Genomic DNA, 15,680 nt, shown 5'->3' on the forward strand with positions numbered 1-15,680 from the left:
TTTTACAAGCCCTGATTTTCTATGGAAAACCTCTCCATTTAAATCCACTTGTTTTTCTCTCTGGTCCCTTTTGCAAGCCCTGGCTTCCTATTTAAAAAAACCCTCTCCATTTAAATCCACTTCCTTCTCTCTCTGGTCCCTTTTGCAAGACCTGGCTTCCTATAGAAAAAACTCTCAATTTAAATCCACTTGTTTCCTTTCTCAATCCGATGTTAAAACCTCTCCTCCAGCACCTGAGAATCGGTTGGGAGAGGTCCAGGGAAGGAGAAGGAGGAATGGAAGTAGTATTTCCTCCTTTTACCCTTGACTTATCCATGGGTCATATCAAAATCCAGAAGTTTGACCCTTGAAATCTTCCCTGAACTTATACATGAGGTCGAGTTGTACACAAGTATATACGGTAAAATTGTTTTTACTTTAAAAGGCCTCTTACTTTTAGAGAATGGAGCAATTTTGTCTCATGTATGATTTCCTGGCTGTACTTCACTAACCCCGGTTTTTAAAAGAATGTACTGGGAGCAAGAGAACCACCTATTGGGTGCTGTGGATGGTTTGAACAGTTGTAGAGTAGGGTATGTATATACAATTACTATACCTCTCAAAAAGGTATAACTAAGGCGCAGTACAGATGCACCTTTTGCACCGTGCTGGCGGTGTAGTTGGGTTAAGGGACCGCACGGCAACTGCACGGTCCCTAACCCTACTTCGCCGTGGCACTGTAACAATGGCGGCGGCCCGTGTATATGGGTGCCACCATTGTTACGTGACAGATGCATAGCGTCCACAAGTTGCGCCACCATTGTGACATCACGAGTGCGCCATTGGCGCACTCGAGCATTACAAGCACGGTGCAAAAAGAGCCCGCATTTCCCGGGTTCCTTTTGCTCCACAGGGAAGCTGCATGGTTTGGTGGCTGCGGCTTCCCTGTGGGGCAAAACTAGGTGCCAAGAGACCATCTTTTTAGGACAGTCTGTACGTCACCTAAGTCAGCAATTTTACTCTTCTCTGTAGCATTCACCAATGATTTCTTTTCTAGATACATTCAGAGTCTTGCCTATAGTTTCTTCCAAATTAAAATTTTGGAGGACTGCTGGGAGCCAGATAAAACTTGTTTTGCTGGTATTATGGTATGTTCACCTGTAGGACAGCAGTTAGTTATTCTGCTCTGGGTTGGGATTTTTATAGTTGGAGCAGTGAGGAGCTTTGTCTAGTGCTAAGTTTTTGTTCAGTTTTTCTCTCCTTACTTTCTTTTCTCTGTAGACGTCTACTCTTATGATGAGGATGACATGGTTTTGGACCCCAGCCTGGCAGAACACTTGGCTCATTTTGGGATTGACATGCTCAAAATGCAAAAGGTGAGATGGCATAAGCCAGTGCTTTCTTATGCTCAGCAAGTCCTATGGTTCTTGTCTGCATTTGATGCCTCAGGAGGATGTGGAATTGATGAGAGATTCAAAGGTTTTCTAGAAGGCAGAGAAAAGTGATGACTTCCCTGTCTAATTTGGGGCTTAGACTCAGAAAGCTGCTTCTGTTTTTCATTTTCTGGCTCTTCCTTTAAGGGAGGGGTGGGAAAGTTATTCTTGAAATATATAAACTTTATTGTTCCTATTATGGCTCACTAGCAGGCTGGACTTTGCTGCTGAGTTCCTCCCTGAGATCACCAGGCACTTGCCACCTTTAAATATTTTCTGTGACTTTTTTCCCAGACTGACAAGACAATGACAGAGCTAGAGATCGATATGAATCAGCGGATTGGTGAGTGGGAGCTGATTCAGGAATCAGGGGTGCAGCTCAAGCCTCTCTTTGGCCCTGGATATACAGGGATCCGTAACCTGGGAAACAGCTGCTATCTCAATTCGGTGGTCCAAGTAATATTCAGCATACCAGACTTTCAGCGGAAGTAAGTGAATCACAGGAGGTCTCCAAGTCTATAGCTATGGGGAACTAGATTGCTTGGGGAATGTAAATGGAGGATTCCTTAATGTAGTAGTCTTTGTTCTTTAAAGGCAGAAGGCATAGCCCAAGATGGTTTTTAGTGCCTGAAAAATGTCCAAAAAACAAAACAACCCTTGGCATGGTCGAGCCAAACTCTGCACATCAACCAGATCTGCATAATTTTGATTCAGTAAAAGTTTTCAGTGTGTGTATCAAAGGTATCATAAGTGTTCAGTCTGCCCTGCCCCAGGTGCTTGAAATGGGTATGCTCTACGTCAGTGCTTTGATTAAACCCCACTTTGCCCTGGCTGGCAAAACTCAAACTGAACAAAAATAAATTATGCTGCTTTTGGAAGATAAACCCAAACATGAGAGAAGGGTAATTCCATAACAAAGGAGAAACCTTGTCTTTCTCTCTCACTCTCTCTGTATTCTTGTGCATAATTGGGGTAACCTTCAAGGGCCTTCCCACTCAATATGTACAACAAGAAACATAGTTGTTCACTATTTTGAGGCCTACATGTGTGTTTCTGTGAAATCCAGATAAGATTATCTGAGTCCCATACTTGGTAGAAATAATCAGCCTTACTTGATAATCCCAAACTTTTCTAAAGATTGTGATCTTTGTTACATAATTTGTTCATTTCTTTGTTTTCTTTCTAGGTATGTAGACAAGATAGAGAAAATATTCCAGAATGCCCCTTCAGATCCTACACAAGATTTCAGCACCCAAGTGTATGTAATACTATAAAGTGGATGGGGAACCTTTCCCAGCACAGGGGCCAAATGGAGAAAGATTTTAAAGGCCACAGTTTAGTAGTGAGCAATTTCCTGGACAATCAAAAAGATTTAGAAGTGTAACTGTTGCAACCCTAGAATTTCTAAAGAATATGGGTCTCACAATCATTTGTTAGGTCCTCAGAATGGGTAAAGCTTGATACAACAAATCTAGAAATTATTTCTGGGATAATTTATAGCATCCTGCTGCAGAATTCCTTGTGTGGAAAATGTGGAATGTGTGGCTCTCCAGATGTTATAAAACTCTTGGTCACCTTAGTCTAGACCTGTGGTGGCGAACCTATCGCACGTCTCCCAGAGATGGTACACAAAGCCAATTTTCAGGGCATGTGGAGGTCAGGGGAGAGGAAGAACAGTTGTGCGCCTGTTCCTCTTCTTCCTGGGCTTCTGGAGAGGCAACTGATGACCCAGGAGGACTGGAGAAGAGGAGAAATAGGTGCGCTCCTGTTCTTCCCCCCTCACCTTCCCAGGCCTTCAGCTGTCTCTCGAGAGGAACCTGAAGGCCCAGGAGGGTGGGGGGAAGACATCCTAGCCTGGAAGTTCTGCCCCTGGAAGGTAGATGTCCTGCCCCCAAGTCCCAGCAGCAGGTAACAGCCAGTGCCAGAATGCCTTTTAGTTTGGTTTTAGGGACTCAGTCCCTAAAAGGTTCGCCATCACTGATGTATAATTCTAGACACCATAACAAGTGGACAGGGACGAAGGGAGTTGCAGTCCAGTACGAGCTGTGAGGCTCTTCTCAGCCTTAGAAGACAGATGCATGGTTCCAAATTCTTGGAACCAAACACTATTTGCTCAAGATTAAAAGAACTTTGTTATACTTTTACCCTCTATATCAGGGCTGTTTTCAATTTCCTTTGATTTTCCAGAGCCAAGTTGGGCCATGGGCTAATCTCTGGGGAATATTCAAAACCTTCTTCAATTGGAGAACAGCAACAGGACCAGAAGGTAAGGGTGAAAGGTCAATTCTTCTTAGAAAGTTAGGAGATACTAGTTGCTATTCAGTAGTTGTGCAGGGGTATTCAGCTTGAAAGATATGCTCATGTAATCTTCTCTCCTTGCAGGACATTCAAGATGGCATTGCACCACGTATGTTTAAATCTCTTGTTGGCAAAGGCCATCCAGAATTTTCTACCAATCGACAGCAAGATGCTCAGGAGTTCTTCCTGCACTTTATAAACATGGTGGAGGTAACATCTTCTGGGCCTGAGGAATCAAGGTTTTTGTTATTTTGTGCTGTGTTCAGATGGACCTATTAGGAATGTAATTAGGACTGGAACTAGAATTGTATGTAAGACAAACAGTGTAGAGCTAGAGAGAGTTGTTTTCAGAAGGAGAAAGCTGCTGACAGCATTGCAGGGAATGTGTGAAAAATGTTGATCTGCAAGAGTGTGATCTTTATGGTCCCCTTGAAAAGAAGCCATTTTGGATGGTGGGAGACATGAAAGCATCCTGCACTGTAGATTATTCAGCAGTAAGTTGTAGATTATGTCTAAATTGATGGAACTCTTTGGCGGGTTACATACCGCCATTTGGGATGTCCTCAGAACATCCCGGTTTAAAAAAGGGGCGTCTCTTCTAGACGCCCCTACTCTTGTTACGGACTCTGTCTGTAACAAATGGCCGCCGCCATCTTGACGTAACGGACGCTGTGCGTCCGCACGTCACTCCCCGGAAATGACGCCGCGAGTGTGTGACTAGCGCCTCGTGGCGTCTCTTCCGGGGAGCAAGAAGGAGCACGATTTTCGCGCTCCTTCTTGGCAACATCCGGGAACCGCGACGTTTGGCTGCTGCGGTTCCCGGACGCTGCAGCTGGCAGCGGTGCGAGACAGCCCCTTCTGGGCCGTCTGTAACGCGCCTTAGAATCAGTCGGTTCCTTCTTAGGAAATCAGCAATAAGATTATGTGCAAGACTCTCCAGAATATTTTGCAATGCATTTTTCCCTCAGTGGTCAAAATGAGTGTAGGAAATTGTTCTGGAACAGGAAATTGGAAAACTGTGTGGGTTTCATAAGGGCAGAATGGCCTTCGATGTGAAATTGCCTTGTTCCTAAAGTGTTTCCTCTTGCTGCATCATCCTTGTGCTTCTGCTAACTCTTCTTTCATTTTGAATATTTTTCTTCCCCAGAGAAACTGTCGTAGCTCTGAAAACCCAAATGAGGTCTTCCGTTTCTTAGTTGAGGAGAAGCTCAAATGCTTGGCCACGGAGAAAGTTAAATATACTCAACGTGTTGATTATATCATGCAGCTGCCAGTGCCCATGGAGGCAGCACTAAACAAAGGTTGGCAGCTCTCATGATAGTAACTACCATAGTACCTTTCCAAACAACTTACTTTAGTTGTGTGTTGAAACTGGAATATGGACGGTGTGGGACCTTGAAAGAGTGGGATGTGTAAAAGCACTGGTCCTCTCTTCCATACAAAACAAGAGTGATAACCTTAACAATCACAGGGAAATGATGATGGACAGGCCATTCCTTTGTTTCAGTCAGTGACTGGGACATGCTTTGCAGTCTTGACAAAACTAAAACTTCATTTGTGGTGGATAACTTGGGGCTCTTTCCCACGATACAGTTGTAGCACTATATTCCTCTAATTACCATGGCTCCAGTTATGGAATCCTGGCATTGGCAGAATCTGCAGCAAAAGAGGTCCTCTAATGCCTCTCACAAAACTACAAACCATAAGATTCCATAGGAAGTTGCCATGCAATTAAAGTGGAATACAGTACTATAATTGTAGAATATGAATAGGTCCCTGGTCTCTGGATTGTTGCACAGCTATAATGGATTTGTGAGATTTCTTTATAGATGTTGCTATTTCTTGACCAAGCAGGTGAAACACTTGGTTATAAGGAGTTCAGGATTTGTCTGTATTGAATTATAAAGGAAGTTATGTCTTTATGCACCGTCTTTGTCTTCCAGCCACGCTTATCTCTTTAGGAACTGTTATCTATATTAACCTGATTCTTCTTGCACCCTTTCCCCACCCCCAGATGAGTTGCTGGAATATGAAGAAAAGAAACGGCAGGCAGAAGAAGAGAAGCAGCCACTGCCTGAGCTGGTCCGTGCCAAGGTGCCTTTCAGCTCCTGTCTTGAGGCCTATGGAGCTCCAGAACAAGTAGATGATTTCTGGAGTACAGCCTTGCAGGCCAAGTCTGTGGCACTCAAGTGAGTGGTGTAACAGTGGAGGGTGAAGAAGCTCAATTTATTTTCAACAATATTAATATCTGCAGACTCATATTTCTCATAATGAATTCTGTTTTTATTTTTATTACAGTCATTTAATTTTGACTTTCACTATTGCTGTCAGTGTTGCTTGGTGGTCCTCTCATTCCCATGCTGTTCCATTGCTGTTCCCTATGGATCAGATCCTTTCACATTTCATATAGATAGAGTAAAGCTTCTGGGGTTTTGTTTTGTTTTGTTTTTGGGGGGTAATCCCTTAAGAAGCATAAAGCTATAGGATTTAGGTTATCTAAAATAATTGGAAACAAATCAAGCATAACAGTATAGTTCTAACTGTAGATCTCATCATAAGGCTTTAGCAGCCGATTGGCATGATGGAGGAGCAACCAGGTAAGCTGACATGGTTTTTATTTTTCTTAAAGCTGTAGAGAGTTGTGGCTGGTGGCGGGGGGATTGGTATTGCGCTATGTGCTTCTAGGAGTGACATTCTTTCAAGATTTCAGAATGAACCAGGGTGAACTCTCAGCGCCAAAGAACTGTGATGTTCCAGATGAAGGTCATATATGTTTTGCAGTGCATTTGGCCACAATAAATATGTTAGGTAGATTTTTCATTGCAAGAAATGCACAGAACAGCATATAGTAAAATCAAACCTGAAATATTTCAAGAAGTTTGCTTTTTAAAAAAGCAGTTGTATTTGAAAAATTAAAGATTTATTTACAAGAAATTCAGAAAATGTAGTTGTATACATGGAAAGGCACTTAGGACACTCACACTATTTCAGCATCCATGCAACAGGGCTGTATCCAGAAGTACATCCAGACTGTAAACCTACTTGTTCAGAAAAGAGTGATCTGTTGTGGCCACATACCTTCCTTTGGTTCCAAGAGCTGCCAGATGTTAGCATTTGTGCATTTTTTTATTTTTATTTTTTGGATTTAGTTTGTTTGGTATATGTCTTCTTTGGTCTTGCTACTCACATATTACCCATGCCATTTGCTAGATAGAGGGCTTCTCATTACAATAACCTGTAGGTTTGACAATTACACATATCCTCTGTATCACAGCATGCAGAAAACTGGGAAGCTTATGAGAAAGCCAGAAACTAGCCTTAAAGCTAGCAGAAAGTTCCACCATTAACACCATTCCTTTCCTCCCCCGTTGTTCTCAGACTGTTGAAACATGTGCTTCACTTGCCTTTTCTCTATTTCAGGACAACCCGGTTTGCCTCTTTCCCAGATTACCTAGTCATCCAGATCAAGAAATTCACTTTTGGCCTAGACTGGGTGCCCAAAAAACTAGGTAAGTAAGACAGTATAAGAGAGCATACTATTTGGAATGATAACACTAAAACTTCTTGGCAGCCAGTTTCATCTTAGCTCGGATGATGTTCTGGGTGTGTTACCAATTATGTTCATATTGTCTTATCAGATGTCTCCATTGAAATGCCAGATGAATTGGACATCTCTGCACTTCGGGGGACAGGACTACAGCCTGATGAGGAGGAGATGCCAGATATAGCTCCCCCACTAGTGACACCAGATGAACCCAAAGGTAGCCTGGGTTTCTATGGCAACGAGGACGACGACTCCTTCTGCTCCCCTCACTTCTCCTCTCCAACATGTTAGTGATTCTTCTCCTCTCTTCCTTGAGCTTTAATCTCTCACTCCTACCCCTCTCTCTCTCTTTCCTTCCTTCCTTGTGTCCTGTTACCTGTGTATCAAGTACCTGCCTTCCCTCCTCCTTGCTCAGTAGCCTTCTTGTTATCTTGTTGCATGCCTCCTTTTGCTTCCTATCTCAGGCTGTTCTTACCAGAACTATTGCTTAATCAAGGAGTTATGTGTTCTGTCACACCTTGCATTTCCAATGGGGAACCTGTCATGAGACCAGTGGTTACCTTGAGATTTCTGAACATTTCTTCAGTGCTGTGAAAAGTTTTCAGAACATTTCTTATATGCTGGGATGGGCAATGCTTTTTGGCTTGAGGGCCAAATTGGCTCAGAGCAAACATGTCACATACCAACATATCCTTAATGCCAGGATGTGGACTGTGAGACGGCTGCCCCATTGCCACACATATACTCGTACACACATGCTCATTTATACAACACACACACACTCCTGGGGTGTGATTTCTGAGGCAGAAATTAGCTCTTGCCTATTTACGTTCTTTGTTTTAAAAAAGTTTGCATCTGTCCATCCCATTCAGTATGCTGTTTGAAAACCCGCTGGTGCCACTGGAGGCTTTTTAAAAGCTGAAATACAGTCAGATCTCAGTATTTGCAGGGGTCTGTTCTGGACACCACCACCACCAAGGATATGAAAATGCGCACATGCTCAAGTCCCATCAAAAGCAGTGGTGGTGTGACACGCATGTGACCCCTATCACAGACACACCATTAGCTAAAAGGGGCTTGCCATCTGCTGGTGGTTAAATCCATGGATGGCAAGTCTGCCGATAAGGAGGGCTAATGGTACACCATGCTGGAGAGGAGACAGCAGGAAAAATCTCTGCAAGAATCTAAGTTTTTTGTCAGAGGGATATATGCAGAAATTTCATTGCCTGGTGTAGCCTACAATGCCACTTTTAGAAAATGCCTCCATCTTTTCTTTGTTGTTGTTGTGTGCCTTCAAGTTGTTTCTGTTCACCCTCCAATGTGGTGGAATTGCCCCTCATACCCTCTAGAAGCCATTTGGGGGGGATTTTTCTATCCCAGGGAGCATCCAAATATTGTGAAAATGCCCTCCACACCCCCTAGAGACAATTGGGCAGATTTTGGAACATTTTGTTTTCACCCCTGGGAGGGCATGGCATTTTACAGAGGGTTTGTATGATATGTGACAGAACCCCTCCTGGTTGGCCCCACATTTCCAATCCTTGAGCTACTGTCACCCACCTTGTCCATTCCCCCTCAAGATCCATCCTTGGATCTGGTACTCAGGCCTTATGGTGACCACTATTATAGTCACGTAGTTGTGCTGGTCAGAGGGTTCACTGTGATAAATATAACCTTATCATTTCTTAAATGAAGCAGTCTGACTCGGTTGCCGGAAATAAACAAAGTTTATTATATAAGAAAATGAATTAAACAAGAAATCCCTGAACTGTTTCCTCATTCACAGCTCCTAAAACTCTGTAGATCTCTACCCTGTCTCTGACTGTCCTGACACTACTGCATCTTTTCCCTATCTGACTCCTGTCTCTCACTTCGGCAAACAATCCTCTAGTTTGCATCCACCCATATGATAGCCCTTCCCTTTCACAGCATTCTCTGAACTATGATTGGCTGGTTCTAACCAGACATGCCCAGCTTCTCTCTTCACAACATGTGACCCAGCAAACTAAACATGGACCACTGGCTCTATAATATAATCTGCCAGGAGTTTGTCAAACCTCCCAACCTTTTGCAAATCCCCTGACTCTTTAAGATGCAGTGGAACAAAATCCACAATTGCTTATGTGTAATGCAGCTATTGTCATCTTTGTGGGTGTTTCTTGGAAGAAGATTAAGAAAACCCAAAGGACTATAGTAGGGAAGAGGACAAAATCTTCAAGGCATGTTAATTCTCCTGCTGTTCCATTTAAAAATTGTTAGGGTGTTGAACCTACTTTGTTTTGGAGATGACAGAAGTAGAAAACTGATTGTAATGGTGGTAGACCATCAGATCAAGTGGGTGGACTAGATGCAACATAAACTGTGTGTTCCTGCATGGCAGGGAGTTGGGCTGGATGACCCTTGTGGTTTCTTCCAACTCCATGATTCTGTAAGTTGTACAGCTCTACTAGTGGGTGTGTTTTTGCACAGGAAAGAGTTGAGAGCTGGAGTTGCTCTGGCCTTTGGCTTGTCAGGAAATGTGTGTAGATGCTACATCTCTCCAGAGGTGACTGTCTACATGCTTTGAGATCCATGAATGCAGGTACAGTATGGCAGATGTTTGATGAGGGAGAAGACTGGCAGAAGAGGGATAGAGTGGGACATACAGTATGGCCACACTACATTAGCCAGAAATGCCGTTTTCTGAGAACATCTAACTCCTTTCCTTCCCACTACAGCCCCCATGCTGGATGAATCTGTGATTACTCAACTAGTGGAGATGGGCTTTCCAATGGATGCCTGCCGCAAAGCCGTGTATTATACTGGGAACAGTGGAGCTGAGGCTGCAATGAACTGGGTCATGTCACACATGGATGATCCAGGTATGTTAACCAAATGAAGACCCAGGACATCATTCAGTGCCTCCTGGGTTTAGGCCAAGATGATAATATCTTGAAGGCAAAAGATGGAGTTGTAACTATATCCATGGATGAAGCCTTTTTTAAAAAATTTGTTCTTGTCTTCTTTAGATTTTGCAAATCCTCTGGTTCTTCCAGGATCCAGTGGGCCAGGTTCCACTATCACCTGTCCTGATCCCCCATCTGAAGATAGTGTGGCAACCATAGTCTCGATGGGCTTCTCCCGGGATCAGGCTATGAAAGCCTTAAGAGCTACAGTGAGTCATAGATGAAATACTAAAATAATGTTCTCTTCAGTTTATTAAATGTCCTCTTTTTATTATTGAGCCTTGGAGAAAGTTAGGTATGGAGTAGCTAACTTGTCTGTTTTTATCGTTCCCTCTAGAATAACAGTCTTGAGCGGGCTGTGGACTGGATCTTCAGCCATATTGATGATCTGGATGCAGAAGCTGCCATGGATATTTCTGAGGGACGTTCGGCAGCAGAATCCATCTCTGAGTCTGTCCCTGTAGGGCCTAAAGTGCGTGATGGACCTGGAAGTGAGTTTGGAATCAGGGTTGGGGAGAGTCTTGGTTTTAGAGGGTTGAGTAGCATTGGTTCCTCAGGCCTTGCTGCAGTTTTAAATTTATGCTTCTTCTGTAGAATCATTTGGTCAGTGCTGGGTATGTTGTTTGTTCTTATCACATGACTAACACATGCAACATATAAAAGAATTGCTTCCATAAGATATGATGGTAGCCACTGGTTTGTGTGGCCCTGAAAGGAATTAGATGACATATCATGTTCATAGAGAATTCCCCTTAATTCCTCTTGCTGGAGGATAAACAAAGGAGGAGGGTTATGGCCATCATATCCAGCCTGTGGGCTTCTTGAAGCTTCTGGCTCACCATTGTTTGATCATATAAACATAGTACTGCATGGTGGAATCAATATCAACCACGCAATGTTTGTTTAAAAATCTCAAAAAAAAAAAAAGGAGTATGCCACCTTCTGAGTTAGTTTGTTCCACTGTTGCATATCTCTTACTGCCAACAGGTTTTTCCTAGTGTTTAGTCTGAATAATCTTTCTTGTCATTTGAATCCATTGGTTTGGGTCCTTGTTCCAACTGTCATATCAGAGTCCTTCAGATATTTGAAGACAATTTGCAAGCCAAATGGACTCAATTGTTCCTCATAGGGTTTGATTACCAGACCCTTTACCAACTTGGTTCCCTCTTCTGAAAATGTTCTAAGCATGGTCTGACAAGAACACATTACAGTGGTACTATTATTTTCCTTGATCTGGATGCTATCAAGCCACATGTCATCCATCCTTCCCATCCCTGGAGGTTCAGTTCTGTCCCCATCACTGGGTGAGAAATAAATGTGCATGTCAAGTCCTGTTAAAGTCAGTGGGCTACAATGTGCATGCAGCCACATTGGCATGGCTACATGCACCCACTGCTATTGAAAATAATGGGCTATGGTGATATGTGGACATTCAGACCCACAGATGGCTATCCTGCCAATACAACAGGCTCCCATTTTATTTTTCCAGCCCCGGTACAGACCCTTATATTTATCCCTGTTGGCATTTGTTTTTTGAAATCTCTTTAAGTCATCTTGAATCCTAATTTTGTTTTCTGAGGTATTTGTTAGCCCTCCAAGTTTGCTATCATCATATTTTATGTGCATCTCCTCATCTTTTTCATCCAACTGATTTAAAAAGATACAGAACAACAGACCCAAGAGAGAATCCTGTGGCATATTATTTGTCACTTCTCTCCAGGATGACAAAGAGAGCGCTTGGTGAGCGCTTTCAGCTACACATCCACTTAACAGCTGCTTGTTCATCAAAATGTCATGGTGGGGGGGGGGGCTGCACCTGAAATCCATACTGAAATAGGATAGCACCACTTCTATCAGTTTCCTCTCACCTTCCAAGTCTACAAGTCTTTATCAAAAAAGAAATAAGATTAGTCTGGCAGGATCTGTTTGTGAAAACACATGCTGCCTCTTAGTACGGTAGTCACAGTATTCCTTTCTAAGTGTGCACAGACTGGCTGCATAGCAATCTGTTCTAGAACCAATACTATATTGATGTCCACAGTTAGAATTTTTCCCATGCAGCATATGTACTCCTTTCTTGTTTTTTCTTGATTCGTTTCAAAAGAAGAAATATTTTATTGTAGTTTCCACCTCTATATTCCCCAAAATTTCCACTGGAAAAAAAATCTGAGATTTCTTTCTTTATTCTTGGATCTGTATTTTCAAGTCAGTATTCTATACATTTAACTGAAATATACCTCTAATCTGCACTTACTGAGTTTGTACTTCAGTACTGTTCAGATTAGCTGATAAATTATCAGCGTGCTTCTGATGGTTTTTCCTTTCAAAAAATACATAGAGCTCAGTGTGACCTATATGCTCTTAAGGGATGTGGAGTAAGATTATATTGAAAGAGTAAGAACTATACATGATTCTTTTATTCCTTCAGAATACCAACTTTTTGCCTTCATCAGCCACATGGGGACGTCCACTATGTGCGGCCATTACGTCTGTCATATCAAGAAGGATAGCAGGTAAGGAGAAAGTGTGAACTATATAGAAGAAGGCAATGCAAGATCCTGGAGGGAACATAACTGAGCAACAATTAGCATTCCTTGGTTTGGCCAAAACAGATTAATGAACTGTGAAGGCAGAAAAGTAGCACCTTTTCTTTATACATTCCATCATTTACCATCAAAGAGGGGTCAAATTGGCTCCTGGGACTGCCAATAAGCATGGCAAATGTGTATTCCATGGGTTTGAAAACAAAACTCTAAACCAAGATAATCAAGATTTATTAAGATTGATTATGCAAACCTCCTTTGATTTCATTCTTTCATCATTCCATTTTTGTTTGTGGGAGAGGGTTGCAGGAAAACCTCTGTTGTCTTAGATTTCAACAGGTATGATCAACAATTTCAACAGCATATCTCTGTAATCATAAGAATTAGACACTTGATTTTCAAAATAAACTCAAGATAAAGAAGCTAATTATTATGGAGAGGGGGATTGGATACTAAAATCTGTGGATGCTCAAATCCCATTAACACAGTAGTACAGTAAAATTGTGTCCCATTTATAAAATGGTAAAAATAAGTTTTGCTTTTGTAATTTATAGTATTGAATATTTTCAAGCAGTGGATGTGGTTGAAACTATGGATAAAAATATCAGTGAATACAGAGGACCTACTGTATTACAGAATTGCTGTATTCATAACTGTGGCCACAAAGTTTAATGCATCCACTAAGCAATCGTTCTCTTCCTGTTTCCTTCCTTGCTCTCCACTTCTCCTGGTTTCCAGATGGGTGATCTATAATGACCAGAAAGTCTGCGCCTCCGAGAAGCCTCCAAAGGATCTTGGTTACATCTACTTTTACCAGAGGACCATCAGCTAGGATCTTTGCTTTCTGGGTTTGAAGCAGGATCCAGTTGATGGCAGGAGGAGGGGGAAATGGCGGTGATGAATGCAAAGAGGAGGGCCAACTTTCAACCCTTATGTGTCTGTGTACCACTGCTGCAGTCCTAGAGATGGGATTCTGCCATACGGAAGCTGTGGTCTGGTGCTTCTGTGGACACTGACGGGCAAGGGGTGAGTGTGAGTGAGTGTGTGTGTTGACTTGAATCTCTATGTAAAAACAACAAGAAGAAAAGTCTCACTGAATCAGTCACCCCCAGGGGACATCCATGCACACTGTTTCTTCTTGATGTAACTATCTTAACACTTCTGGACAGTTTAAAAAGGTGTGGGGGTGGAAGGGAACATTTGGGTTTATGTGGCTTTATATCTAGGATGGGTTCCCCCATCCCCCTTCCTTCAGCAATTGTGCAGGAAAGAATCTGGCTCATAAAGTAGCACCTGTTCTTCTTGTGCCCCTTAAATGCCAAAACACGCAGAAAACACAAATAAAAATGTATACCCCTCCAGCACTGGTTTGTCCACATTACTTTCTGTCTCCACCATTTTACATTACCAACTGATAATGTTCACATTCAGTCAACTGGGTAGAGTCCCTGAACTATAAACAGGCTGCAGGCTTGGAACTGAGGTTTAAGGAAACGAAATAGAAATGAACACTCTTAATGCCTGTGGAAGAAACCTACCCAGCTATCTTCAGCCACTGCTGCTTCCACTAGTGTTTCCCTGTTCTCATCTGCCTTCCTCATCTGCTTAGTGGGTTGGCCAGTCAAGGATTTCAGGTTGCAGTCTAACTGGACATTCTGCTAAGACTTAGGTCAAAGGATGGCCTGGTTGTTGTTTTTCTTGTCCCTTTTACTTTCCCAAGGAAGCAATATCTTCCTTTCCTGCTATTCCAAAGGAGCATGATGGTTACATACCTAAATGGTCATATTTGTTCGTTTTATGCATACTGGTGGATGTTTCATGCTGAATTTGGAAAGTATGCTTTTGCAGCACCTGGGGAAGAAGTGCTGGTAGCAGTTAAGTGAACAACTGTGAAGAATAATCACTAGAAAGACATCTTGTATTCAGCTAACATGGACACTCCTAAGTGTGCCTAGGTTTAGACTTATTGGGATTAAGGGAGATACTTGTAAGGAGGCAAAGAGTACAGTTGATCCTCCACATTTGCAGCTTTGACTTTTGCAGATTTGTTAATTTGCGTTTTTGGGTAATAGGTTCTCTCTAGGAATCTCTAGGTCCTCCAGTGCAACTCTGTGGTCAATTTCTGCAAGAAGTTGACCATAGAGATGTGCTGGAGAACCTAGAAGTTTCTAGGGAAAACACTTCTCTAGGCATTTGTAGGTCTTCCAAACATGATTCTGTGATCAACCTCTGTCAGATGTTGACCACAGAGTTGCACTGGAGGACCTGGAGTTTCCTAGAGAGGTGTTCTCTTAGGTAAAAAGAATAGTGTTTTTTAATTTGAGGTTTTTCCACATTCATGGAGGTCCTTCACTCCTAGAAAAACCAGTATATTTCAAGTTTAGGAATTTGCTTCTGACAAGAAGCACACAAAATCAGGAATCCTTAAAGTTAGTCCTCCACATTTGCGGCGATGACTTTTGCAGATCTGATTATTAGCAGATTTTATTGGCATGTTCTTTTTGGGAATCCAGTTCCCCCAGCATGACTTTGCTGGAAGTCGACCACAGAGTAACGCTGGAGGACCTAGAGATTCAGCGTTGAGCAATGGAGTCATTGATAAATTGTTGTGAGCCTTCAGGGTCATTTCTGACATGGCGACGCTAAGGTGAACCCCTAATGATGATTTCTGGGGCTGAGAGAATGTGACTTTACCAAGGTCACCATTTGGTTTCCATGGCCGAGCAGGACATCAGACCCTCGTATCCAGAGTCATAGTCCAAAACTCACACCACTATGGCGGCCCTCTTCATGGATAAGTAACACCTTTTAAAAAATGAGGGAAAAAATCTAGGAAGAACATGCTCTTAATCTGGGAATCTCTCCAAATGTTGGGCTTCAGCTGCCAGCATTGATTGTCGTTGCCTCAAAAATTGCAAAACTATATAAAAGAAATTCA

At 42.5% G+C, this 15,680-nt stretch overlaps 1 protein-coding gene across 2 annotated transcripts in view; it reads left to right on the forward strand.

The window, feature by feature from the left end:
• Positions 1-14,106, forward strand: part of USP5 (ubiquitin specific peptidase 5) — a 26,056-nt gene extending 11,950 nt beyond the window's left edge. Inside the window, exons 7-20 of one of the 2 annotated variants that reach the window (XM_042452767.1) lie at positions 1,261-1,355; positions 1,707-1,900; positions 2,599-2,670; positions 3,600-3,678; positions 3,795-3,920; positions 4,858-5,011; positions 5,725-5,899; positions 7,131-7,219; positions 7,349-7,540; positions 9,972-10,115; positions 10,263-10,408; positions 10,537-10,690; positions 12,628-12,712; positions 13,481-14,106. In XM_042452767.1, the coding sequence (XP_042308701.1) occupies positions 1,261-1,355; positions 1,707-1,900; positions 2,599-2,670; positions 3,600-3,678; positions 3,795-3,920; positions 4,858-5,011; positions 5,725-5,899; positions 7,131-7,219; positions 7,349-7,540; positions 9,972-10,115; positions 10,263-10,408; positions 10,537-10,690; positions 12,628-12,712; positions 13,481-13,574 (1,799 nt within the window). In that variant the 3' untranslated portion in view covers positions 13,575-14,106. The remainder of the gene's footprint in view (positions 1-1,260; positions 1,356-1,706; positions 1,901-2,598; positions 2,671-3,599; positions 3,679-3,794; positions 3,921-4,857; positions 5,012-5,724; positions 5,900-7,130; positions 7,220-7,348; positions 7,541-9,971; positions 10,116-10,262; positions 10,409-10,536; positions 10,691-12,627; positions 12,713-13,480) is intronic. The other variant, XM_042452768.1, reaches the window with a different exon arrangement.
• The last annotated feature ends 1,574 nt before the right edge of the window (positions 14,107-15,680 follow it).

The sequence above is a fragment of the Sceloporus undulatus genome, chromosome 2 (assembly GCF_019175285.1).
Source record: "Sceloporus undulatus isolate JIND9_A2432 ecotype Alabama chromosome 2, SceUnd_v1.1, whole genome shotgun sequence".
Taxonomy (NCBI): domain Eukaryota; kingdom Metazoa; phylum Chordata; class Lepidosauria; order Squamata; family Phrynosomatidae; genus Sceloporus; species Sceloporus undulatus.